Consider the following 25,656-nt stretch of genomic DNA (forward strand, 5'->3'; position numbering starts at 1 on the left):
CCTGAGATCCACATTGCAGCAGCATGGAAAACATTGAAGACATATTCCTACCTAATTCTCCTTCTCACTTCTCCCTTGTCCCAAAATTTATTTTGATATACAAGCTGCTGAAAGTCTAAGCTTGCACGCATTGTCAGCTGTTCAACCATGGCAGGCACACCACATAAGATTGTAAGATCATAAGAAATAGGAGTAGGAGTAGGCCATTAGCTGCCACATTCATTCCATTCTCCTCAAGCTGCTCCTTAAGTCCCCAACAGACAGCACTAACACTCACCCGCAACCAACTTGGTGCCCTCTCGCTTCTGAGCCCACAGTCACTCCCCTTAAATGTCTCATTTCTGTCCTCAGCAATCACCTAACTACTCACACTCCTAACTCCCTGCCTTTTCTCATTGTAGGAGAAGCAATCCCACAATTGCCAGGAGAGACAGAGAAGTAGGGGAGGAATTGCATTTATAGCCAACCTGAAAGCAATGGAGGAGGAAACTCTGGAGATTAGCAGGATGGCAGAAGTGCAGGTGGTTGGCGATGGAGAGATGGGGCACAAAGACTTGATGAAAGCACCAGATATCACATTGCAACTTGGCACTGAACTGTCACTCGTGTTGAATCAATGGGCGGAATTATTCCTGAATGGCACTAAGTGCGGTAGTGGGCGTGAAAAACGACATTTTACCCGCCAGCCACAATGGCGGGGTTTCTGGCTGCATCATCTGCTTCCTGGCATATCCTGCCTCATTAATAATGCATTCAAAGGAAAAACACTGGATCACTGGTGGGCGGGCCTGGATTTGCCCTCCACACCGTGACCTCAGTGCTTCCTCGCTCTGGGCGTCATATTTAAAGTGCACCAGAGCGCAGCTCACTTAACCTCTACAGACCAGGACTGCTTCAGGTGACAGATGGCCCAAAAGGCAAGGTGATGGCAGCCCCAAATTTAGTGACGCTTCGCTGGGATGGTTGCCGAATGCAGTGGAAGGCCGCTGCAATGTCCCCTACCCTTGCTGTGGCCGCAGCAGGTCCTCCAGTTTGACCAATATGGCCTGGGAGGTGCTGACACTGCAGTCAGAACTGGTGGAGCACAGAGGAGGTCAGCCATCCAGTGCAGGGTGAAGATGAAAGATCTCGCCTGGTCCGCCAAGGTAAGTCAACCACTGGATCACTCTCAACACGCACTCCCAAACCAATGACATATCCATAGGGATCTCACACCTCAAGGGACAACACCTTTAGCTCTCACACACACCCTCACATCTCCATCAGGCTCATATCCTCTGGAGCTCGCATCCTCATCCCGTCCATGACTCCGCTCACCACACAAACATTCCAAGTATCCTTATCATCTGCCGTGGAATGCATCCTGCTCACACTCTCTCCATCTGCTTTCATGCAGGAGAAGCTGGCTCACAACAGGAGGGAGTGGTCCCAGACCGGGGGTGGAGGGCCAACATAGGCCCCTCACTCACTTTGAGGAGTGTGCCATTGTGCTGACTGATGAGCACGGGGCCCGTGCCTGCGGCGATGGTGAGGTCGGCAGTGAATACCCACGTGAGGATCCTGCACCATATCATCCGTCTCCAAAATGCAACTGTGAGTGCCCTCTCTCCTGCTTTGACTCTGCTGCCATCTGCTAATTATCTCTACTTTGGTTCACAGGGAGTTCTGCCAAGTGACCAATGCCCTCAGCCAGCCAGCCCCTCAGATCCATCCAGATCCTCACCTCCAGCCGAGAGGACACCTCCTCCATTGAAGGGCTGGAAATAAGCAGCCTGAAAGACCCGTCACAGCGCTTACCCACACCTTCCACCAGCGCAGAGACACACACCTCGGTGACATCTAGATCTAGGGCAGGCTCGGATTCACAGGCCAGAATCTTCGGGTCGGTGAGTGGGGGCAGGGCCCGCTCGCTGACATGTAAAATGGTGCGCAGTGATGTCGGGCGTGCGTCAAAGGCCTATTCAGGCCATTTAAACAGAAATTAGAATTATTAACTGAGCTGCCCGTCCAACCTTAAGGCTGGCGGGCAGGCGAAGAGCCCATGGTGGGATGAGGTTTCATGAAGGTTTTTAAACTTCAATAAAAATTTTCCAAAAAATTCATAGACATGTCCCAGCTCATGTGACACTGTCACATGAGGGGACACGTCTTAAAATTTTTTTTTCCTTTATTTAAATTTTTAAATATCAAACTGATCTCCCTGAGGCAGCTCTGTACCTCAGGGAGATTTCTGTACTCTTTTGCACGCAGGCCCCGGCTCAGTATCCTCCCCCCACCCACACAGGGAGCGCTCAGCACTTCCAGGTGCGCGTCACATTGGGCGGGCCTTAATTGGCCCGCCCACGTTAAATGGCATCGGGCAGCGATCGGCAGCGTGTCCACCCGCGCCCGCTCTGCCCAGCCCACCCGACGGGGAGAAAATTCTCCCCACAATCTATATGTGTCCACAGCAGGAGGAGGCAGATTTAGCCAAGCTCCCCGGCACTCAGAGGACTGCTGGAGAAGAGACATCTGTCAGGCCGAGTCAGATGACGAGTTTCTGGGTTTGGCCTTCCAACCCATCCTGGAGAGTGAGTAGGTGGCGAGGGAACATCATGCAGAGCTGTTGGAAGCCCTCAACAGAGTGGTTCGAGAGTTGGAGGAGTGTGGCCATGAAGTGTTGCCTACATGTGCATGTATGTAGGTCTCCAAGGGAAGGATGGCGGACGCCATGGAGACCCTGGTCCAGCAGAGTGTGGAGATGCGTGCAGACCTGCACTCCAGTACGGTAGCCTTGGGTGAGTTCCTGCAGTGGCAATGTGAGAGGGAAACGGGGCACCTTGACGTCCCCCCAGGTGCCCCTTCCCCTCAAGGAGTCAGTCCCCAGGCACCCAAAGGAAGAAGTGGCAGCTGGACATCCCTGGGTCATCCACTCAGGAATCTCAGAGGCTGTCCTCTCCCTCTGAGTGCCCTTTGCCTGTGACCCCCTCAACCTCGTCCTCTGTCACCGCAGAGAGAGCAGCTGGTTCACAGGAGGACAGCCAAAGCAAGCTAGGACCCTCAAGGCTTTGGTTCTCCAGAGGACGCTTGCCAAAGTCATTAGAGGCATCAGGGCCAACCATTGCACAGGCTGTCTCCACCCCTCCTGCAGATGTCAGCACCTAGAAGAAGTGGTAGGCCTGGAAGAGTTAAGAAATTCTGATCACAAGTAGTTGCACAGTGAACACATTTTGTCACTTTATAATCGGAAAATATATTTACTTTCACTGAATAATGTGTAATGTTGTCTTTCAGCTTCACTTACAGGCTTTGTGAGTCCTCCCCTGCATTCCCCACCCCAAGCCCACTAGCAGTTCAGCTGCACGCAGCCGGACCACAAGTGATTCTGGAGGGAGCAATGTCTGTGGCAGGACCTTTCAGGACCTCGTGCAAGCACTCTCTCACACATGCAGAACCTTCATCCATCACACTCATCTCAATATCCTGAGCATTTTCAATGCTGCTTGCTGGGATTCTCTTTCAGTTGTCTATCTGAGCTGACCTGCATCTCCACCCACCCACTGATTACATTCCCATGCAGCACCTGTGCCCGTCCAACACGGGGCTCCGCTCACTTTTGATTTCAAAAAGATGGTAGTGGTCAAATAACTCATGAGCTCCCCCATCATTTCCCCTTCCCCAGTCACCCATGTCCTTTCCCAATAATCACAGACCCCCCCGGCATAACCTTCGACCTCCCCACCATAACCTTCCAGCCCAAACCCTTGTCAATCCAGGATGTCCAAGTGAGTGTGCAAATTCCCTACCTTCCTTAAAATCCCATCCCCATCCAAACTGATCTCCCCGATCTCCTCCTTCCCACTCCCCCGTGTCTGTGTTTACCTCCGTGTCTCCACCAACCACCCTCACCGCCCCTTCTACTCACCCTCCCACCCTATCAGCTTCCCCTGCCCCATTTCCCAAACCATCCCTTCCAATCACGCCCACCCTCAGTTTGTTCCCCAGGAGGCAGTCATTGACTCCACAGACCCCTCCCTTGCATGCTCATCTGGGCGTTCCACCCCACAACATCTTCCTCCCCACTTACATTTCCTCCCTCCTTATTCCTTCCTCCACCCTTACTACTTCCTCCACCCTTACTCCTTTCTCCCCCCTTAAAGCTTTCCCCCTCTGGACTGCCTCTTTCCCCTGGACAACTTTCCCCCTCCAAACTCCCTCCCTTACACCTTCATCCCCCCTTACACCAACCTCCCCACGCACCATTCTCCCCCGATATACATTCCCTCTCCGGATTTCCTCCTCCCCCATATTCCCTCATCCCCCTCTTACACCTTTTCCCCCACTCCCAGAATCAACCCCCTGACACCTTTACCCCCGCCATCTCACCCCCTCCCTAAAACATTCACCGCCCCGCTCCCAACCTCACAACCCCCCATCACGTACACTCTCTCACTCACACCTAGACCATCCTCTTACCCTACCCCTTCACCAATCATCTATATCAGCCCATGGCGAAGCCATGAATTTTTGAAGCAGGTCCAAATTACCAACAGAGACTATGGAAGATGGTGGAAAATTGCCCAGGTATGTCCAGCACACAAAAGCAGGACAAATCCAGCCCAGCCAATTACCACCCCATCAGTCTACTCTCAATCATCAGTGAAGTAATGGAAAGGGTCATTCAACAGTGCTATCAAGCAGCACTTGCTTAGCAATAACCTGCTCACTGACACCCAGTTTGGGTTCTGCCGGGGCCAGTCAGCTCCTGACCTCATTACAACCTTGGTTCAAACATGGACAAAAGAGCTGAAGTCCTGAGGTGAGGTCAAAGTGACTGTCCTTGACATCAAGGCCACATTTGACCGAGTATGCCATCAAGGAGCCCTAGCAAAACTGGAGTCAATGGGCATCAGGGGGAAAAACTCTCCACTGGGTGGACTCATACTTAGCACAAAGGAAGATGGTTGTGGCTGTTGGAGGTCAGTCATCTCAGCTCCAGGACATCACTGCAGGAGTTTTTCAGGGTAGTGTCCTCGGCCCAACCATCTTCAGCTGCTTCATCATAAGGTCAGAAATGGGGATGTTTGCTGATGATTGCACAATGTTCAGCACCATTCATTACTCCTCAGATACTGACGCAGTCCATGTCCAAATGTAGCAAGACTTGGACAATATCCAGGCTTGGGCTGACAGATGGCATGTAACATTCACACCACACAAGTGTCAGGCAATGACTATCTCCAACATGAGAGAATCTAACCATTGTCCCTTGATGTTCAATGGCATTACCATCACTGAATCCCCAACTATCAACATCCTGGGGGTTACCATTGACCATAAACTGAACTGGACTAGCCATATAAATACTGTGGCTACAAGAGCAGGTCAGAGGCTAGGAATCATGCGACGAGTAACTCACCTCCTGACTCCTTAAAGCCTGTCCACCATCTACAAGGCATAAGTGATGGAGTACTCTCCATTTGCCTGGATGAGTGCAGCTCCCTTAACAATCAAGAAGCTTGACACCATCCAGGACAAAGCAACCCACTTGATTGACACCTCATCCATAAACATTCACTCCCTCCACCACCGACGCAGAGTAGTAGCAGTGTGTTCCATCTACAAGATGCACTGCAGGAACTCACCAAGGCTCCTTAGACAGCACCTTCTAAACCCAAGACCACTACCATCTAGAAGGACAAAGGCAGCAGGTAGATGGGAACACCACCACCTGGAAGTTCCTCTCCAAGCCACTCACCATCCTGACTTGGAAATATATCACTGTTCCTTCACTGTTGCTGGGTCAAAATCCTGAAACTCCCTTCCTAACAGCACTGTAGATGTACCTACACCACATGGACTGCAGTGGTTCAAAAAGGCACCTTCTCAAGGGCAACTCTGGATGTGTAATAAATGCTGACCCAGCCAGTGAAGCCCATATCCCGTCAATGAATTTTAAAAATGGCGAAATCCATGAAGTTTGAAGCCTCAGTGAAGTCGAAGCTGCTACATGGAGACCACTCACCTTCCGAAAGCCGCTTTGTGGTGGAGCCACGCGCATGAGGATCCACCCACCAGGAGATGCATGTGTTCCTCCAGGGGACGGTAACTATAGGCCTCCAGCATCTTCTTCTCCTCAGATGTCTGCGATCTGAGCAAGGCTCTAAAATTATTCCTGACTTCTGCACATCACACTTGTACAGATGTGTTCTGCGCCGGCACATTTTCCTGCCTGTGTAATGGTAAATCGGGCATGGGGGGATGAATCCAGTTGGGCCTTACTTTGTTTCTCATTTGTGGGATGAAAGCCGGGTTCACGCTGGCCTCCAGCAGGATTCGCGATCCACCTTGGCGGTCACTATCGGATCATCCCGCTGTGATTTCACACTGGTGTGAAACCGATTTCTGCCCTTCCCGTCGAATTTCCCACCCCTGCCCGCCATGACACCCACCGCAAATGGGAGCGGACGATTCCGCCTATTGTCACCAGTACATCAACTACCACAATCTGCACTCAATATCATCTACACGTAGCCAAAACGCCTGTCGTTCACCTCCCGCTGTTACATTCTGGAGCCACTACAGGAGTTTGGCGAGGAGGCAAGGGAGTCCTCGGAAGACGGGCAGCAGAGGAGACACTGTCACATGATTGCTGCCCCCCCCCTCCACCAGTGAAGATACACACATCTTGGTGGGCCCACCCTCTCCGGCAGATAGGGTGAAACATGGTGAGGAGCACGTAACATGTGAGCATAAGCAGATCGAGAGGCAACGACAGCTGTGGGCAGTCCTTGGTGGAGGGCGCAGGCTAATGCAAACTCTGCTCAGCTGAAAGTAGATGCTGACCCTTGAGGGGTCGCACACTGAAAAGGAACTTGTAGAGCAGTAACGGGAAATACGTAAGCATCCGTCAGAATTGCCAGAGGCAGCACCGACCCTTGTGCAGAAAATGGAGGAGTCCATCTCTAGCGTGAGTGTCATGAGGTCTCGGGCATTTGCACTGATGACCACTTCCATTGAGAGAGTGGTCAACCTCATGGGAACACACACAGGGCACTGAGTGCACCCTGTTCCACACCTATGGCCTGCACACTATGGCTGCAACTATGTAAAGCCTTGATCAAAGAACTGTTTTGAGGCTGAATGCCACAATTAATAGCAGTGTGCCGACGAGAAAAGTTCTGACACTGGAGGCTGCTGAAGGATGAATGGGCCATGGCAGCTCCCTGGATACTTGGCAAACACTAGCAGTATTCTCTTGCAATGGTCACCTACCTACTGCACACTAAGGGAGTGGAATCCCTTTCAAATTGCAAAAGTGCCTGATTGTTCTGACAGTGCCTTGATCACCACATGGGTGGAGCCTATAACACTCGGGACCTGTGAAAATCCTGTCCGGAAGGCGCGGTCAACAGCGGCCTGGGCTTGACTGGCTTCATCTGTGTGAAATTTAATGTAGTGTGAAGCCACCACAAAGAGTGCAGCATGAACCTGGTTGATGCAATTCTGGACTTCAGATTGTTATATCCTGGACTCCTGGAATGAACTGGAAGCAAAGAAGTTGAGGGCTATAGTCACCATGACAGCCACATACAATGAGCTGCCTATTCCTGTTGACCTTAGGTTTTCCTCCAAAGATCTGCGCAGACTTTGGAGGCACTGCTGCACAGAGAGGTTGAGGAAGCTGACCCTTGGCCTATAGGCTCAGTGCTGAGGGTTGAGGTGCTGCCCTGTGGCCATCCGCTCTGTTCAATGCAGCTGCATGTGGCTGTACAGAAGGGAGCTGCTGCTGCTCCTCTTAGAGTTGATGCCCATGTTGCTATGGGTGCTGAGCTAGAGGATGCTGCCCCTCCTCCCCAGTGGTCCATCCAACTTCTGAATATGTGAGCCCTATGGCACTTTGCAATCTCACAGTAAATGAGGTGACTTGTCTCTCAGTAGTGACATAGATACTTGGAATAATTGGCACCAAGTTGCTGTCCCCACATAAAATCATTGAATTTAGGCCGAAGGATCTGCTCTCATCAGTGTAATTATAATTCATAATTAATTGAGTTGCAACACCATGCCAACCAAACATTAGTTTGATGGAGGTACAGTAAGCAGAATTTGCCAGTGCTTGATTGTTGAGGCGACGTGATGGAAATCCCAACTGACAGGCCTGATTACTAAAAATTGAGATCCCATATGCACATTCCGATATTAATTCTAATATATTTTTGATAAAGTTCCAGAGGAATGATACTTATATCGCAGAATGTATGTTTTTAAAAAACAAATCTTGACTTTATAAACAGTACTCACAAAATGGCTACTGAGATACTCGAGACAGAAACTTCTGTCAGGTCAACAAAATCTTTAAACATGTGATACGTCTGCTTCAAGCTTCAGTTGGAAAAGAAGATCTTCAACTTCCGACATCACCATCTACTGATTTTTTTTGCTACCCTGTATTGTGGATAGTCTAAAGCAAAGTTACAAATGTACTTTGAGAGGCAAATAAGAAGAAGCATTTTGAAAAAAAGGTTTGAAGTGTAGAATTTATTTTATAATCGGTCTGTTATTTGGTATTGTTTGATATAAAATTCTGATTGAGAAAATTTCATTCAAGCCAAAGACAGAAACACAGCAGTTTTGGGCAAAAGTATTCTAAAAGTCAAGGTCGTGAAAGTCAGACTTCCTTGGATTTTTGCCAGCACAATGCATTTTTTAGCTTGAAGTACTTCACAAGTGAAAATATAGGAGCATGACATAGTTTTGTACTTTACTTTTTTAGTAAGATACTACATTTAGAAATCTTGCAAAACCTTTTACTGGTTTAGAAGTACAGGACACTCTCTGGCTTTTGAAACATACATGCAAAAATGCGCTACATATTTCAAAAACATGCTGTAAAACTGAGTGCTGCACAGTTTCCTTTTAACAAAGAAGTTATAAATAACGCAACTTTTAACGCAGGGTGCAGTACATCCGAAAGTGATATCGTGAGAGCCCATATTGTTACAAAGCAAATTGTATCTTAGGCAGTTCCAATGGGGGGGAAGCATTAATTTTAGTGCTGTGTTCTTGAATTTCATATCTTTCACTTAACGAAGGTTCATACTTTTGAATGATTTGCAAACTGTTCTGTTGTTTTTGTTTATTCTACATGCAAGCTTTAAAAATTGCATTGTTGAAAACAAAGAGCAGCCTGTGTGGTCTATAATGTCCTAGGAGGAGACAGACTACAGCACACAGATAAGGATTATTTATTCTCTCCTCCGCTCACACGCATGCTTGAAATACCATGATAAGAGATATTTTTTTTTAAATACATTACCTAGATAATGAACATTTTTATGATATAGTGAACACTCAATAAATAGAAATATTCTTAAATGAGTTCACTATTTGCAGTATTTAAATACAGACTGACCCACTGTTTGGGCATGCTTCACTTGGGAGGACCAGGATGAAGAAACAAATAAAAGGATTTCTACATCTTGAGGCAGCTTACAAAGATTTTTATCATATTTTTGTAACTCAAGAAATGATCCATTAGCCAAGAAATTATTAGCATGACAGCTAACTTTGTCATTAGAAATGTCTGAATTATGTTTGAAACCAAGTTGTTATGATACTGACAGTGTAATGCACTGATTCAACAAAGTAACACAACATATATATTTCATGACTTGCAATTGTTTCTTTATCAGCTATATTGCAGTGCTTTTTAACAAAAAAAGTGAGGGAATGGGAAATAGCTTCATGAGCTGCAGCACCTTCCATTTGTGTCAACAACCTAATCTTTCCAATGCCATTGTCTAATAAATACCAAACACACATGCTACATAAAAACAAAAAAATGTTGGAAATATTCAACAGGTCAGGCAGCATCTATGGTGAGTGAAATGCAGTTAACATTTCAGGTTGATAATCCTTAATTCATCAGAACTGTTTTGAAAAGAATGAAAATTAACCTGAAGTGTTAACTCTGTTTCGCTCCAAATGCTGCCTGACCTGCTGAGCATTTCCAGCATTTTCTGCTTTTATTTCAGATTTCCAGCACCCACAGCTTTCCTATTATTGACTGATGTATGCTATTTTGTTAATTAGAATACAGGATCTATTTGCTGGTACAGTGCTACTAAAATAATGACATACAGTGCTCTTCACAATGTCCATAGTTAATAGGGCCAAATTTACAAATGCTGATTAGCATTACCCACTGGTCTTATATATTGGGAAATCACAAGTAATATGGCCATGTCTCCCTGACCTGGCTGACAGGAGAGGGACATGACCTGTATTGTACATTTATTAAATCTCCAATACTCTAGTATCACACCTTGTCGAGTAACAGGTTGTCCCTAACATTAAATGCTAATTTAATTAATGAACAACTTGACCCAAAAATTCTGGGGTTCCTGTTCTACCACTGGAAATGTGCTTAAACTGGAATCGCAGTCACCAGCAGAAGATTACACAGCAGATTACAAATTGCGGAGATAAGATTTTATCCATGTTTGGGGCTTGTAGCTCAAACTGGTAGAGATGCATGGGAGGTGCCTGTCCTGTGTGCTGGCAACAGTCTTTCTGTTTCAATAGGGGGCTACTAAAACCTAGGAAAAACTGATGAAATAATTCGGGTTCTTGGTTTTATATTGAAGAGCAAATGACCATTCTTTTAAAAATATAGCAATTAATTCCCTTTGGGATCAACCAATTATCTTTCCTTAGAGCAGTTTTGCATCCTTCTGCTCCAGTGACCGAGGTTCGGAGGTTGTGAAAGGCACTATATAAGTGCAAGTTTTTCTTTTTTCTTTTCCTCACTTACCTGAGGGCTGTTGTTTGCGATGCAGAGGCTCAGTCTTCGACCACACTTCACCGGGGGAGTTGCCTGTTACTCTCGAATATTGGAGGTGCCTTGAGTCTCACCATTCAGGTACAGGGATGCTGTCCTGTGCCCTCCTTATGCCCAGATTTGTAGGCCATTGTATTTTCACAAAGGGGCTATTTGGTTAGGAATGGGTCTGTTTGCAAATTTGTTCCCTACTTCAGTTATGCGTATCTTACATCAGTGTCAAGACTATATATCCCTTATTTTAAATTAACCCACCCAGTAGGTCAGGTCAGTGGTAGTTAAATCGGGCAGGGTGTAAATCAGACACCTGACCTGAATGTGAGACATTATTAGTGGGTCAGGCTAAAAAGGCAGACCACATGACAAGTATGAGCAGGTTATCACCATATGGTCATTTATTCCAACACAACATAATGCTGGGAACAAAAACGAGCTTTTTAAATGGGAATAAAAGAAAAAATAAAAACATTTTGGTTGCTTTCGTTCTTCCAGAGACAACAACCACTTATGTGACATCCCAGTACTCTGACACAGCTAAAGCACTAGTGGTTTTGTCTGCATGAATAATGTTGCAACAGATATTTTTAAAAGGGCATTTGCAGAACTTTACACATAAATGCACAGAAGGAGGCCGCCATTATATCTGTGCCAGCTCTTTGCTGTAACAATCCTAAACTAATTTCACTACCCTGCTCTCTCCTCATACTCCTTTATTTTCATCTCCTTTAAATATTTATCCTTTTTTTAATTAAAAGTGTCATAGTTTCTGCTTCAACCATTCCCTAAGGCAAAGCATAGCCTGCTCCTCTACGCAAAGGTTCTCCTAACCTCTCCCCTCACTACCTTAGCTCCAATTTTGAATTGGCAACTTCTCATCATTCACTCCCCAACCAGAGGTGATAATGTCTTTCCCTCCAAATGGTATAAAAAAATCTCAGCAAGAGCCTCGAATAAATCTCCATTTAGCAGGGTCTGCTCCAATGGTAATTGTCTGACTACCTCAAATCTTTCTTCTGAACTATGGATTTCTAACGCTGGTGTCATCGTGTGCACAAAACTGTAGAAACATAGAAAATAGGAGCAGGAGTGGGTCATTCCGTCCTTCAAGCCTGCTCTGCCATTCAATATGATCATGACTGATCCTCTATCTCAACACCTTACTCATGCTCTTTCCCCATACCTCTGGATGTCTTTAGAGTCCAGAAATCTATCCATTTCCTTCTTAAACATATTCAGTGACTTGGCTTCCCAGCCTTCTGTGGTAGACAATTCTACAAGTTCACCAACCTCTGAGTGAAGAAGTTTCTCCTCATCTCAGTTCTGAATGGCCTACCCCATATCCTGAGACTGTGACCCCTTGTTCTAGACCCTCCAGCCAGAGGAAACATCATCCCTGCATCCAGTCTGTCCATCCCTGTCAGAATTTTATACATTTCAACAAGATCCCCCCCTCATTCTTCTAAACTCCATGAATACAGGCCTAGTCGACTCAATCTCTCCTCATACGACAATCCTGCCATCCCAGGAATCAGTCTGGTGAACCTTCCCTGCACTCCCTCTTTGGCAAGTATATTCCTTCTTAGGTAAGGAGAACAAAATGCACACAATTCTATAGGTTTTCTCATCAAGGCCCGTACAAGGCCCGGTGCAGTAAGACATCCTTGCTCCTGTATTCAAGTCCTCTTGTAATGAAGACCGACATACCATTTGCCTTCTTAACTGCTTGCTGCACCTTAACTTCATGCTTGCTTTCAGTGGCTGGTATACAAAGACACCCAGGTCCCTTTGTACATCAACATTTCCCAATCTATCACCATTTAAATAATACTCTGCCATTCTGTTTTTCCTACCGAAGTGGATAACTTCACACTTATCTACGTTATCTACTGCATCTGCTATGTATTTGCCACTCACCCAACCTGCTTAAATTGCCTTGAAGCTACTTAACATCCTCCTCACCACTCAAATTCCCACCAAGTTTCATGCTGTCAGCAAACTCGGAAATATCAAATTTGGCTCCCTCACATATACTGTAAAAAGCTGGGGCTCAAGCACTGATCCCAGTGGTACCCCACTAGTTACCACCTGCTACTCCAAAAAAGACCCATTTATGCCTACTCTCTGTTTCCTGTCTGCTAACCAATTCTCAATTGATGCCAATGTATTACCCCCAATTCCATGTGCTTTAATTTTTCACACTAACCTCTTATGTTGGACTTTATCAAACGCTCTCTGAAAATCCAAATACACCACATCCATTATCTATTCTGCCAGTTATGTCCTCAAAAAACTCCAGCAGGTTTGTCAAACATGATAAAAGCAAAAAACTGCAGATGCTGGAAATCCAAAACAAAAACAAAAATACCTGGAAAAACTCAGCAGGTCTGGCAGCATTTGCGGAGAGGAACACAGTTAACGTTTCGAGTCCGAAAGTAAAAATAGAAGAGAGGTGAAATATAAGCTAGTTTAAGGGGGGGTGGGACAAGTAGAGCTGGATAGAGGGCAAATGATAGGTGGAGATAACCAAAAGATGTCACAGACAAAAGGACAAAGAGGTGTTAAAGGTGATGATATTATCTAAGGAATGTGCTAATTAAGGGTAGAAAGCAGGACAAGCAAGGTACAGACAGCCCTAGTTGGGGTGGGGTGGGGTGAAGGAATCAAAAAAGGCTAAAAGGTAGAGATAAAACAACGGATGGAAATACATTTAAAAATAATGGAAGTAGGTGGGAAAAGAAAAATCTATATAAATTATTGGGGAAGAAAAATAAATAAATAAAAAAGGGGGGGAATCGGAAAGGTGGTGGGGATGGAGGAGAGAGTTCATGATCTAAAATTGTTGAACTCAATATTCAGTCTGGAAAAAATGCAAACATGACGTCCCTTTCATAAATCCATGTTGACTTTGTCTAATTCTGTTGATATTTTCTAAGTGTCCTGCTATCACATCCTTTATAATAGACCCTAGCATTTCTCCTACTACTGATGTTAGGCTAACTGGTCTGTAATTCCCTATTTTCTCCCTCCCTCATTTTTTAAATAGTGGGGTTACACTTCCGGAATCTACAGAACTTTGGAAGATGATAACCACTTATTTCCACAGCCACCTCCTTTAGTACCCTGGGATGTAGATTATCAGGCCCTGGGGGTTTATCAGCTTTCAGTCCCATTAATTTCTCCAGCACTATTGTTTTAATAATACTAATTTCCTTCAATTCCTCCTTCTCACTAGACCCTTGATTCCCTAGCATTTCTGGGAAGTTGTTTGTGCCTTCCTCTGTGAAGACAAAACTAAAGTAGTTGTTTAATTGCTCTGCCATTTCCTTGTTCTTTATTATAAATTCCCCTGTTTCGGACTGTAAGAGACCTACATTTGTCTTCACTAATCTTTTTCTTTTTACATACTTACTGTGAACACTGTATGGACACAACATTGCATTGTAAGCAGTTAAAAAGACAAATGGCAGTCCAGACATGGGACTAGGGACGGTTAGGAGATCCCACTCCTGGCCATGGATTGGGACCTGCTATGTCATTGATGGATGGTATGCCAAGTGAGATGAGGTTACCAACCTCACCAAAGATGCTTGTACGCTCCACTTGTAAAATCAACATCTAGTAAGTTATCTAGACCCCCAAAGAGTGAAATTTAAAAAAAAATGTTCTAAAATTGCCCCTTGACCAGGGGCCATTTGAAGCAGTAGCAGGGTCAGGGATGGTTGGGGGTGGGTGTTAGTGGTGAGGTTGCATTTGGGCAATTACGCCAATAAGTGGAAATCCAGTAGAATTTTCATGGGCATGAAGACTGGCACAAAAGAAATGCCCCAAATGGCACATCTACCCATCCAGGGCTCCATGCAAAAAAAGGTGTTCTCTATCTGGCTTCTGATACTTTAGTTGGGGGGCCAATCGTCCACAGTACAATTTAAAAACAATTTGGTGAAGTAATGACAATAGTACTGCTGGTTGAAAAGATCAACGTAAAAGCTTTGACTATTAGCAAAAATTAACTGCCATGATCTTATCTGGTTAGCACCCTAGTATAATTAAGGCTTGACATTTTTTAATACGACCAAACCAATGATTGCCTCCTAGAATATCACTGTTGCAAACGTGGAGAGGGATTTCCACAGGAGTTTAATGAGAATGAGGCTCACTGCTTTTTGCAGTGCATTTATAATATGCCTTGGGCACAAGTTGAAATTTTTTTGCGCATACATGTTAAACAGGAAAGATAGGGCATAATCTTGTGGAGGTGAGGGAGCTCACGGCCTCTTTTCGAGAGGCCCGCCACATCCTGTGCCACTCAGGCACTTGATAGCCCAGTGGTGGGCCTTTCCTTGGGATCAAGGACCCCACCCCACCTGGTCGATCAGTGACCGGCAGCTCTCCTGTACTCAGCAGCACCACCGGGGAAGTGATGACTGCTGCTGTTCTATATCTACCTCAGTCCTCGGATCAAGGAGGGAGCCAGTGAAAGGAGTCGCAAGATGGGGGTCGGGTGTGGGGGAGGGGTGGAGGGGGGGGTGGTGGGGGGTGGATTCAGCAGTTAGGGATGACAACCCCTTTCCCATTGCCAGGGCTCTCGATCAGACACCAAGTGCCCCTGCACACCCACCTCTCAGGAGCTGACAAGCAAGTACGCCAGGGTCTGCTTGTTGTGCTCCCAACATGGCAAGTCCGCCGCCCCTGCTGGATTAATGCCAGCGGCAGAGGGGTGAGGCCCTTAAGTGGGCATTAATTGCCCATTTAAGGGCATCAATTGGTGGTGGGATAGCTCCACCATCAAATGCCCCCCTGCCACCAAGCTCGCCACAGGAGAGGGCACAAGATTCCGTCCAAAACGTTCCTGCTGTGGGCTTGTACTCGCATGAACAATGTCACCTCTAAAAAGTCCTGCTTTATGTTACAGTATAAGTTGTTAAAATACTGCTGAACTTCTTTGACTCTGTCACTATAGGATGCTATACTCTACCTTTTGAGAGGAGCTGATAGAGCTGATAGTCAGTTCTCCTCTAAGCTCATTTGAATAAGGGATCAGCAAGCAAGGTTCTATTAAATACTTCAATGTTTCTGGGTGGATTTTTCATTCTTTCAGTCATGGTGTAAGTGAACCATGAAATAGTAGTTCTTCCTTCAGCTACTGCAAAAATGTTGTCAAGTACTGCACCAATAAGTACACTAGACAGATTGCATAACATCGAAAATGTCCAACCAGACAACTGGATCTTTTGTACTGAATATTCGATTGGAAGGAAGTCTAAATTCTAGGCAACGAACACAAGATGAAGATTTAATCCTCTTTGCATATCTTTTGAAACTTCTTTATAACATATGCAATTATTTATCTTGGAAAAACTTCAACTGACGCAGGTTCAAAACACATAGATCAATGGATATGCAAATGTAATCTCTAGAATAAAATAAACAGATTTTTTCAAACCTGTTGCCAGGCTAAGTACAGAATAGAAAAAAATGTATTATTTGATCTATAAAAAAAGAATTCTACCTTCAACAGCCCTCTTGAAGAAAACCTTACAGCTTCCACATGTAAGAACTCCATAGTGACATCCTGAGGCTTCATCACCGCAGATCAGACAGAGTTTCTGCAGACTCAGCCCAGGGGCAAAATGAGAAACATGGCCTCTTCCATTCTCTGGCCTTTTTGAAAAAAGAGAAAAGAACAGATTTCAAAGTGTATGACTCACCATTAAAAGTAATTACAACAAAATATTAGCTTTAAAAGTTTTACATACAGCTTTTGTGAAAATTCAACAGCCTTGTGTCACATTACTTTCTATATGTAATATATTAGCTACATTCCGGTCATATACTTGTGGATGAACGGGGTCATTTTCAAAGTGAAAAATCTGCTGCTACAGTGGACTTCTGTTAAACAGCAGTCTTTTAATTGACAAAAATCAGCTAATTGGCAGATTTTCTTTTGAAGCCCACTTTTGATTTGAATGCTGTTTTATTTTGTTTGATTATGTCTTCTGGCCAGTACCAATTAAAGATTTTTTTAAAAATGGCTGTGCAATGGTGGAAAAACAAAAGTATCTTTGATGACATCTCTGATCCAGTAATCATAATCATTATTGGGATATTGTTCATTTATTATGCTAGACACACATAAAACAGAGCTATGAGGTAGAAAATGACTTATAACAATCTGTTCAAGTCATCCAGAATTTAACACCTTGCTCACAAAATTCTGCTCCATTGTGTCAGTAGTTTTGACGCTATAGGTGTCAGTTTTCTAGCAAGACTGAGTTTACAACGCTCTCTTTCACTTCCTGCATGGCCCATGCCAAATGCCGCCTTGGTGAGGGCAATAGCAACCTGTGCAAGTGTCAGAAGTATGCAAAGGAGGCAGAATGTGAAGTCGGTCAGGTTTATAATGCTGATTTGATGCAAAGCTGCCATTTTGAACGCCACCACTCAGGTAATGTCCTGTCTTACGCACACAACAGTGTCGTATGTATAAAGGGGTCATCAACAACTTGTAGCTTAGTTGCTGATCACTTTCTACAGGTTCTGTTTGTGTTTGTGGTAGTGCTAAGTGTTTGGTGCAATTGGTCACTCTGCAGGGGGAACGCGATTGGCTCCGCACTGCCATTTTACACAGGCAGGCCAATTAAAGCCCGCCCAGCGTAAGACGCGAGCGGTAGTGCTCAGCGCTACCTGTGCGGGCAGGGGGAGGAGAGAGAGTCGGGGCCAGCGCTACCTCAGGGAGATTGAAGCGGTTTTGAAATAAATAAATAAATAGATTAAAAATGTAATTAAACATGTCCCCTCATGTGACTGTGTCACATGAGATGGGACATATTTTTATATTTCAGAAATTTTTAAAATTTAATTCCTAAAAGCTTCAGGAAACCTCATCCCGCTTGTGGATGAGGTTTCCTGAAAAATGTAAAGGCCGCTTGGCCTTTTTGCCTACCCGCCAACTGGAAGGTTGGACGGGCAACGTAAAGTTGACCTTAATTACTTCCTTAATGGCTTTAACAGGCTGTTTAAATATCAGCGGGCGTGCAGCTGACTCTGGCACGTGCCCACTGAACTAGACATCGCGAGACAGCGCGATGATGTCAGGACACACGCCCGACCTCATCGCGCGTCATTTTACGTGCCAATGTGTCAGGCCCGCCCGCACATGCCGACTGAAAAATCCTGGCCATGGTGTTCCTTCCTCATCAGTTTCTTCTTCATCCTGGCCTTCACCCTTCAGGACCGCTGTCAGGAATGGCAGCTCTTGGGTATCTGAAACCATAAGGGCATGGTTGGGATGAGGGAAGATGAGGTTGAAAGCAAGGGGTGCATACTTACATCATCCGTTAATTGTACATCATAACAGAATGTAGAATGAGGCTGAAACAAGATGTGAGAAAGTGGATTCGGCAGAAACAAACTGTCATCCTCAATGGTTTCAGCCCCGCCACTAGTCACTGCTTCACTGATGGCTGCTCCAATGATGACAAGCACCGCCTTCTCCATTGCAGTGAAAGTATGCAGACGTGCTTGCCAACACCACCCTCCTCCCTCTCGGGCCTCCCCTCTCCCCTGCCAATTAGCTGCTGCTGTCTATTATGGGCCACCATGTCTTGCAAGAGAGAAGGACGTGTGTCAGTGAGTGCATAGCAATATGCTTGGGAGATGCCCCTCACACAGTTGACTGGCTGACAGTGTACGCAAGTTGTGAGTGTCTGGCTTGCAGCAGTGCTAAGTGTGGGGAGGTGTGGCAAAGCTATGAAACTGAGGCATGAGTTATGGTTGATAGAGATTATTTGTAAGTGAATGAAGAGACGTTGGTGAATGGAACAGTGTGAGAGGTTGGTGGTGCAGCAGGTAGGATATGGCTTTTAACGATGCATTCACTGACCTTGACCATACATGTGAGGCCATTAAACTGCTTTCGGTATTGCATTCAGGTCCTTGGGGCTAGGCTGCAGAGATTGACGGAAATGGCTACCTGCCCCCACTGCCGTCTCAATATCTATCTTGAGGACCTCCTGGCCCTCTGAGGGATATGAATTTCTCTCCTCCTACACTAAGGCCTCCTGCACGGTATCCAAGAACCTTGGGAATGCTGTCTGGCCTGCTGAACCATTTTTGTGCTTTCTTCCTGCTCTCCAGTTCTTCCTTAACCAATTATAGGCTGTGCCGCAATCAGATTGCATATTGTCTTTAAGGGGTGTGGTCTGTTTTAAGTTAAGCAGGCTGGTTTTTCATGGTGCTGGCCTCTCAGGAGCTTGTGCCCCATGCTGAGGCACTCAGCTACTCAACAGCACGCTCAACGATGGGCTGTGCGCCACAATCATTACAATCATTATAGTCAGTTGGCAGTGCCAAGTTTGCCAGCTGTCTGTATCACTTTGAATAGCTGCAGGTTAATTGTGCATTGTGATCCCTGTTTCGATTTCAGGGGCTATCCAATCTTTCCTCCTTTGGTTCTCATGGGGAAATTATCAAAAGCAGCAAGTTTGGAGTAATGAACCAATCAAAATTAATCCAGAAATTTTGATATTAAATAAGAATTCACTTCCCTCACAACGGGCGTGATATTGTGCCTCCTCTGTGGCAAGTTTGATGGCTGGGGGCAATTATTCAGGTGATCAGGTGGAAGGGAGGAGGGTGGTAGCCCCGCTGCCTTCCTGCCTCCACCCAGATTAAGTCTGTGGCAGGAAGGCCTGTGGACAGTCTTCCCTCTTTGCTGCCAATTGAGACCTTTAAGTGGGCAAGTAATCATCCCGCCGCCGCTAGTATTAACCCAACAGTGGGTAGGGGACTTGCCACGTGAGAAACACGACAAGCAACCCTGGCATGTTTGCTTGCAGGCTCCTGGAGGTGGGGCTCCTCATTCAGTGCCTATTCGAGGGACCCAGTGAGAGGTACTCCCCGTGACCCTACCCATGGCCCCCTGGCTACCATCATTCATCTGTGCCTGGGTCCCTCCTCTGAGGTCTTGGCTGGGTGTCATCCCGGTATTGGCCATTTACTGCCCAGTGGCACTGCAGAGTATAGAAGGGATGCCAGCCTCTGGTTGGCTGCTCTCGATGAGCAGGATTTCTGCCCCAAGAGTCCTTGATCCCGGGGTAAGGCCCATTGCTTGTGTGTCATGTGCCTGAGTGGCACAAGATGTGGCAGGCCTTCCCGAAAAGAGCCATCCGGGGCTCTTGCCAGCCATCCAGCCAGTGACTGAGACCCCTGTCACTCCCACAAGATTCCACCCAACATGCTTGTGTATGAGCTACGCAGCTTCATTAAATACAAAATCATTTGCTTCACTTAGCTAAGCCTAGCATTGGACAACTTTTAGCCCAATTGAACCAGCTCTTTCTACTACTTTGAGAATTAATTTTCACATGCTAACTTTCCATTTGTGTTTCAACTTGAAGTGCTGGAAAACAGAAACAGTGGATTCCAAGGACAAAACGTGGCACCTCATGTTCAGGATAATCTATCTGTTTTACTTGGAGTATTAAGGAAGGGTACAATGTATCATATTAAAAAATAACGTCATCTCCCATGACATAAGCTCTGACCAAATATTGGTCTGTACTAAAGCATTACTGGCATGTTGGCATCAATGCAATAGGAAATACATGAAGATCAGCTGAAAATTGCTAAGTCACAGCGAGGTATTGTGTCAGCTTTGAGATACTATGGAGACATAGTTCTCAGTATGAAGGACTTGACTGATCATGTGTAACATGCTCAAAAAGGAAACGTAATTGAGAGAGACAGAAGGAAACAAAGTAAATAGAGTTATGCATCATATTTTCTGTTTTGTTGACCACTTAGGAGGAACTGTATAAAGACATCATGGTTTCTAGCTAAAGTAATATACAAAGGATGACACATTAACAACTACATTTGTATCTTTACATATGGTCAGAAGTCCTGCATTCCATTCTTATCTATTCTGAAAACACTTGGTTTTGATTATCCACTACTTTGAAACTTTGTGAGGATGGAAGAACTCTGTCAATTCGTGATGAAGTGCTAAATGTTCCAAAACAAAACCTCCTCTGGACAGAAAATTCCACCACAAACATGGTTTTAATTTCATTATCATTTGAGCCCTAATTTTCATAGACAAAGTGATGAGTCCTGTAATGACAGCTACATAAATCAGATCATGAGGGTTTAGAAATCTATAAAACTCAATTTATTCCATTGGATTCACTAATTATTAGGGCATAATTCTTTTTTCATAGAAATTACAAAATCCTGCTTTTGTGATGTTTCTGAATCATTTATGAAAATGAGGAAATACAAGCTTCTGTAGCATGCTGTAAAATTTTGGTTGTATTAATGGATTAAAAATCAGCCTGTAATGATGCGCCTGCAATAAAGATCTTTGATTACTGCTCAAACTTCTAATGAACCACTTAACCTGTATTAAAAATGAATGATTTGTTGGTGCAGCTGTGGAGTGCTTAGTTATTGCAAGCAATGGTAAAATAACATTGTAAAGCAAAATTTATAGACCAAGCTTTAGATATCCTAAAGTCTTTTATAATAGAGCACAGAAATGAGATACTGGCGATGCACCAAAGAAAGACAGGCAAGAATATATCATAAATATGGTAAGCTTTCTGTCAATTAAGAAAAGGCATCGTATAGAAGGCAGGAAAAAAGGTGCATGGTACAAGGCATGAATATCCCAACTCTACATGACAAGACTATCATAGCCCATCTTGCCAGAAAGAGTTTAGAAGGTGAAGGTGTTTAGAGTTTGCAGGAGCACTTAGACTCAAAGCTTCAGTTTTCTATGCTCATGAGAAATCTCTAACTGCTGAATGAGAAAAGTAGCAGCAAGATAAATCTGACACTTTTCTATCTCTCTCTGTTTATTCTGGTACTATTTTTCTCCATCTCCCCTCAGTTCATGCTGGCACTCTTGCCTACTTAGTAACCCCACTATGCTCAAACTTTTTTTCCTCCCACCCTTAATTTATTATTCTTCTCCCCCTTCCTCCATGCCAATTTATGCTGGCACTTGCACCCACAATATGCCATGTAACCCAGATCTTTGAGGAGCCAAACATCTATGCTTTCTGTTTCTTCAAAAGAAGTTTGATTGCCTCAGAGTAAAAGCAATGCATACTTCTGAGAAATGTGTATTGGCAGGCATTACTTTCTGGTGGTGGTTGACACCATTTATGTGTTGATGGAAAAGTAGCCTTTTTCATTTAAATATACCATGGGGTTGGTAGATGCACAATCATCCAGCTGTTGCTGGTAGTACTACTGTTGACACTGGTATATAGGTAGCTGTATGGCAAACCAGGCCTTTGGTGGCCTGTTTAAAAGACATGGCAACCCGATTGACCCCAGTAATGTCTCCTTTAAGTGCCTGTAAGGTCACTGCAGCATAGAAGTTTCTGTTGATAATCTTCATTGCTACTAGTAGTGTAGTGTGCACAATTGAGTTCTATCATGTGATCTAAGGAAACCAGCCAGCTACCCTCTTTGTTTTTCCTCACTTATTCATGCACTTATCTTGTATCATGTAGTATTACATGACTATTGATATATCTCATTGCTTGGCACAGTTCCTGGGACAGAGAGTAGGGGTTAAAGGTAGTTACACAGGCTGGCAAAAAGTGGGAAGTGGTGAACCACAAAGATCAATACTGGAATCATTGTTGTTTACATTTAAATAAGCGATTTGAGTTGGAGATCGAAAGTGCGATCTAAAAATGTGCAAACAAAACCAAATTCGGGATTAAAGTTAATAGAAAGGGGGACTGAGACAAAGTATAATAAGACTTTAATAAACTTGGAGATTGGGTGTGTAATTAGTAAATTAACTTCTAATAGACCAGTATGAAGTGGTACATTTTGGCAGGCCACATAAAAAGGTCACAGCCTCCTTGAATAATAAGCATCTATGTGGCGTTGTGGAACAGAGGGATCTGGGATCACAGAAACACAAATCACTTTAAATTATGATGCAGGTTAATAATGTAATCAAAAAACACAAACAAACCAACTTTTAAGTTTCATTTCTGGATGGACAGAATTGAAAGGTAGAGTGTTTATGTCAAACTTGTACAGAACCTTGGTTAGAAAACAGTTAGAATATCATGAACAATTCTGGTCTCCAAATTATAAAATGGATGCAGAGGCATTGGAGAAGGTATAAGAGATTTACTAGGAAGGCACCACAAATGAAAGATTATACCAATGAGGAAAGGCTGAACAAGCTGGTACTCTTTTCCCTTAAACAGAGACTGCTGGGTGGGGTTCTGGTACTTTGAAGCTTGCATTGCTTGCAATGCGCACATCCAAGTCTGAGGGAAGGTCCGTTCATTCGTGGGCACCACGCGACTAATCTGTCGATGGTTCAAAAATGAATATCAACATCAATCAATTAGAGGCTGGGCAGTTCAAAATGGTCATCCTACCAACTTCATTGGTTAAATGTTAGTCGTGATTCTCTTCAGGTTGGTAAACACATTCATGATAAAAGGTTCTATCGGACTTGACATGTATGCTTATGATGTTGACCTCAAAGTTAAAAGCTCATGGTATAGGGAGTAACATATTTGCATGGATAGAAGATGGGCTAGCTAACAGGAAACAGAGAATAGGCAGAAATGAGTAATTTTCTGGTTGGCAAGATGTAACGAATAGTGTGCCACAGAGATCAGTGCTGGGGCCTCAACTTTTAACAATTTATATAAATGACTTGGATGAAGAGACTGAGGGTATGGATACTAAATTTGCTGATGACACAAAGATAAGTAGGAAAGTAAGTTGTGAAGATGACATAAGGAGGCTACAAAGGGCTATAGATAGTTAAGTGGGCAAAGATCTGGCAAATGGAGTATAATGCGGGAAAATGTGAAATTGTCCAGTTTGGCAGGAAGAATAAAAAAGAGGCATATTATCTGAATGGTGAGAGATTGCAGAGCTCTGAGATGCAAAGGGGTTTGGGTGTCCTAGTGCGTGAATTGAAAAAGGTTAGTATGCAGGTACAGCAAGTAATCAGGAAAGCTAATAGGATGTTATAATTTATTGTAAGGGGAATTGAGTATAAAAGTAGGGAGGTTATGCTTCAGCTACACAGGGCACTAGTGAGACCACATCTGAAATACTGTGTACAGTATTGGTCTCCTTATTTAAGGAAGGATGTAAATGCATTGGAAGCAGTTCAGAGAAGGTTTACTAGACTTATACCTGGAATGGGCAGGTTGCCTTATGAGGAAAGGTTGGACAAACTAGGCTTGTATCCTCTGGAATTTAGAGGAGTAAGAGGCGACTTGATTGAAACATATAAGAACCTGAGGGGTCTTGACAGAGTGGATGTGGAAAGGATGTTTCCCCTTGTGGAAGAATCTAGAACTAGGGGTCACTATCTAAAAATAAGGGATCACCCATTTAAGACAGAGATGAGGAGAATTTTTTTTCTCTCAGAGGGTCGAAGTCTTTGGAACTCTCTTCCTCAAAAGGCAGTAGAAGCAGAGTCTTTGAATATTTTTGAGGCAGAGGTAGATAGATTCTTGATAAGTAAGGTGGGGTGAAAGGTTATTGGGGGTAGGCGGGAATGTGGAGTTGACATTACAGCTAGATCAGCCATGATCTTATTGAATGGCAGAGCAGGCACGAAGGGCCGAGTGGCCTACTCCTATTCCTAGTTCATATGTTCAGCTGTTGTCACACCACCCTTATTAGCTATTACCAATGTCAGTCATTCAAAACCATTTCCAGGTCCATATTATACTAAACATATTGGTTATTATACCACATATATTAGTTATTAGTACAGTTATTGTTGGTAATTATTACCTAAACTCAAACAATAGTGATTATTGCAATTGTAGCAGTCCTCCATGACATGCTTGTTTTTTATTGGCAGACCTTAAGCTCATAGCCATTTTTTTGGGTATACACATGAACAGAGGTTGGCAGGTCTGGGGGGCGGGGGATAGGGGGTGTGTGGTTTGTATCCAGTATTCCTGGCTTCTGGCAATGGCCATCTTAGACCCCAGTCAAAATTAATGCTTTCGCCTCAGAGAAAATAATCTAGTAATTTAGCTTAGCAATGGCCCCAGTTAAATTCATTGGATCAGACCCCCTCTCTGAAGCTTTATCTATACTTGTTAATCTTGCTATCTGATGAATTCAAACCCTTGAGAGCTACATTTAGCCCAATTGTAGCATTTTGTAATCTACACTGCACAAGAGTCCCACCATGGTGGACTAATTAAAATCGCAAATGTGCACCATTAATCAAATCCCAAGTCACACAATCTCTTGAGAGAGGCAAAACAAGAACAAAAGGCAAAGTAAAGAAAAATCATTCTGGAAATTCCTGTCTAACCCCTGATGGTAATCAAGGAAACTCCAGTAACTCATATAAGTAATCCTCACCCCTTTGCAACCTTCTATAACTTCCTTCATTCTCATAAAATGATCCAGTTCTCTTTTGAAGTACTGTAGTGAACCCATACATGCCACATCTTTTGGCAATCTGTTCTCGAGGACAATGATATTCTGCAAGAAAGAAATACATCCTGGTATCTAAGCTAACTATTTGCATTCTTTTATAGCTATGGCTTCAAGTCCTTCCATCCTATGCAACTAGACAACATTTCACCATTTTAAAAGATTTATGGTTTATATTTCTTCAAGCCCCAATTTCTTCAACCTATTGACAGAGAAATTTTGGCTTCCAATAAACAACTGAACACAAGTTAGCTGTTTTTGTCCAGTGACATTGCAAAACCCATCACGTTCTCATATTAATATCAGATTTTGGCGATTATTTATTATAGGCTTTTCAAATTGTCAGTCTGACCAGCTCTGACTTTTCTTGTGAG

The 25,656-nt window shown here is 44.3% G+C and overlaps 1 protein-coding gene across 1 annotated transcript in view; it reads right to left on the reverse strand.

Moving 5' to 3' along the window:
- The window catches only part of LOC144682919 (progesterone receptor-like), a 372,394-nt gene that overhangs the window by 276,002 nt on the left and 70,736 nt on the right, over positions 1-25,656 (reverse strand). The window contains exon 3 of the mRNA XM_078545813.1: positions 16,332-16,483. Within this exon, the coding sequence (XP_078401939.1) occupies positions 16,332-16,483 (152 nt within the window). The remainder of the gene's footprint in view (positions 1-16,331; positions 16,484-25,656) is intronic.

The sequence above is a fragment of the Cetorhinus maximus genome, chromosome 7, assembly GCF_964194155.1.
Source record: "Cetorhinus maximus chromosome 7, sCetMax3.hap1.1, whole genome shotgun sequence".
NCBI lineage: Eukaryota > Metazoa > Chordata > Chondrichthyes > Lamniformes > Cetorhinidae > Cetorhinus > Cetorhinus maximus.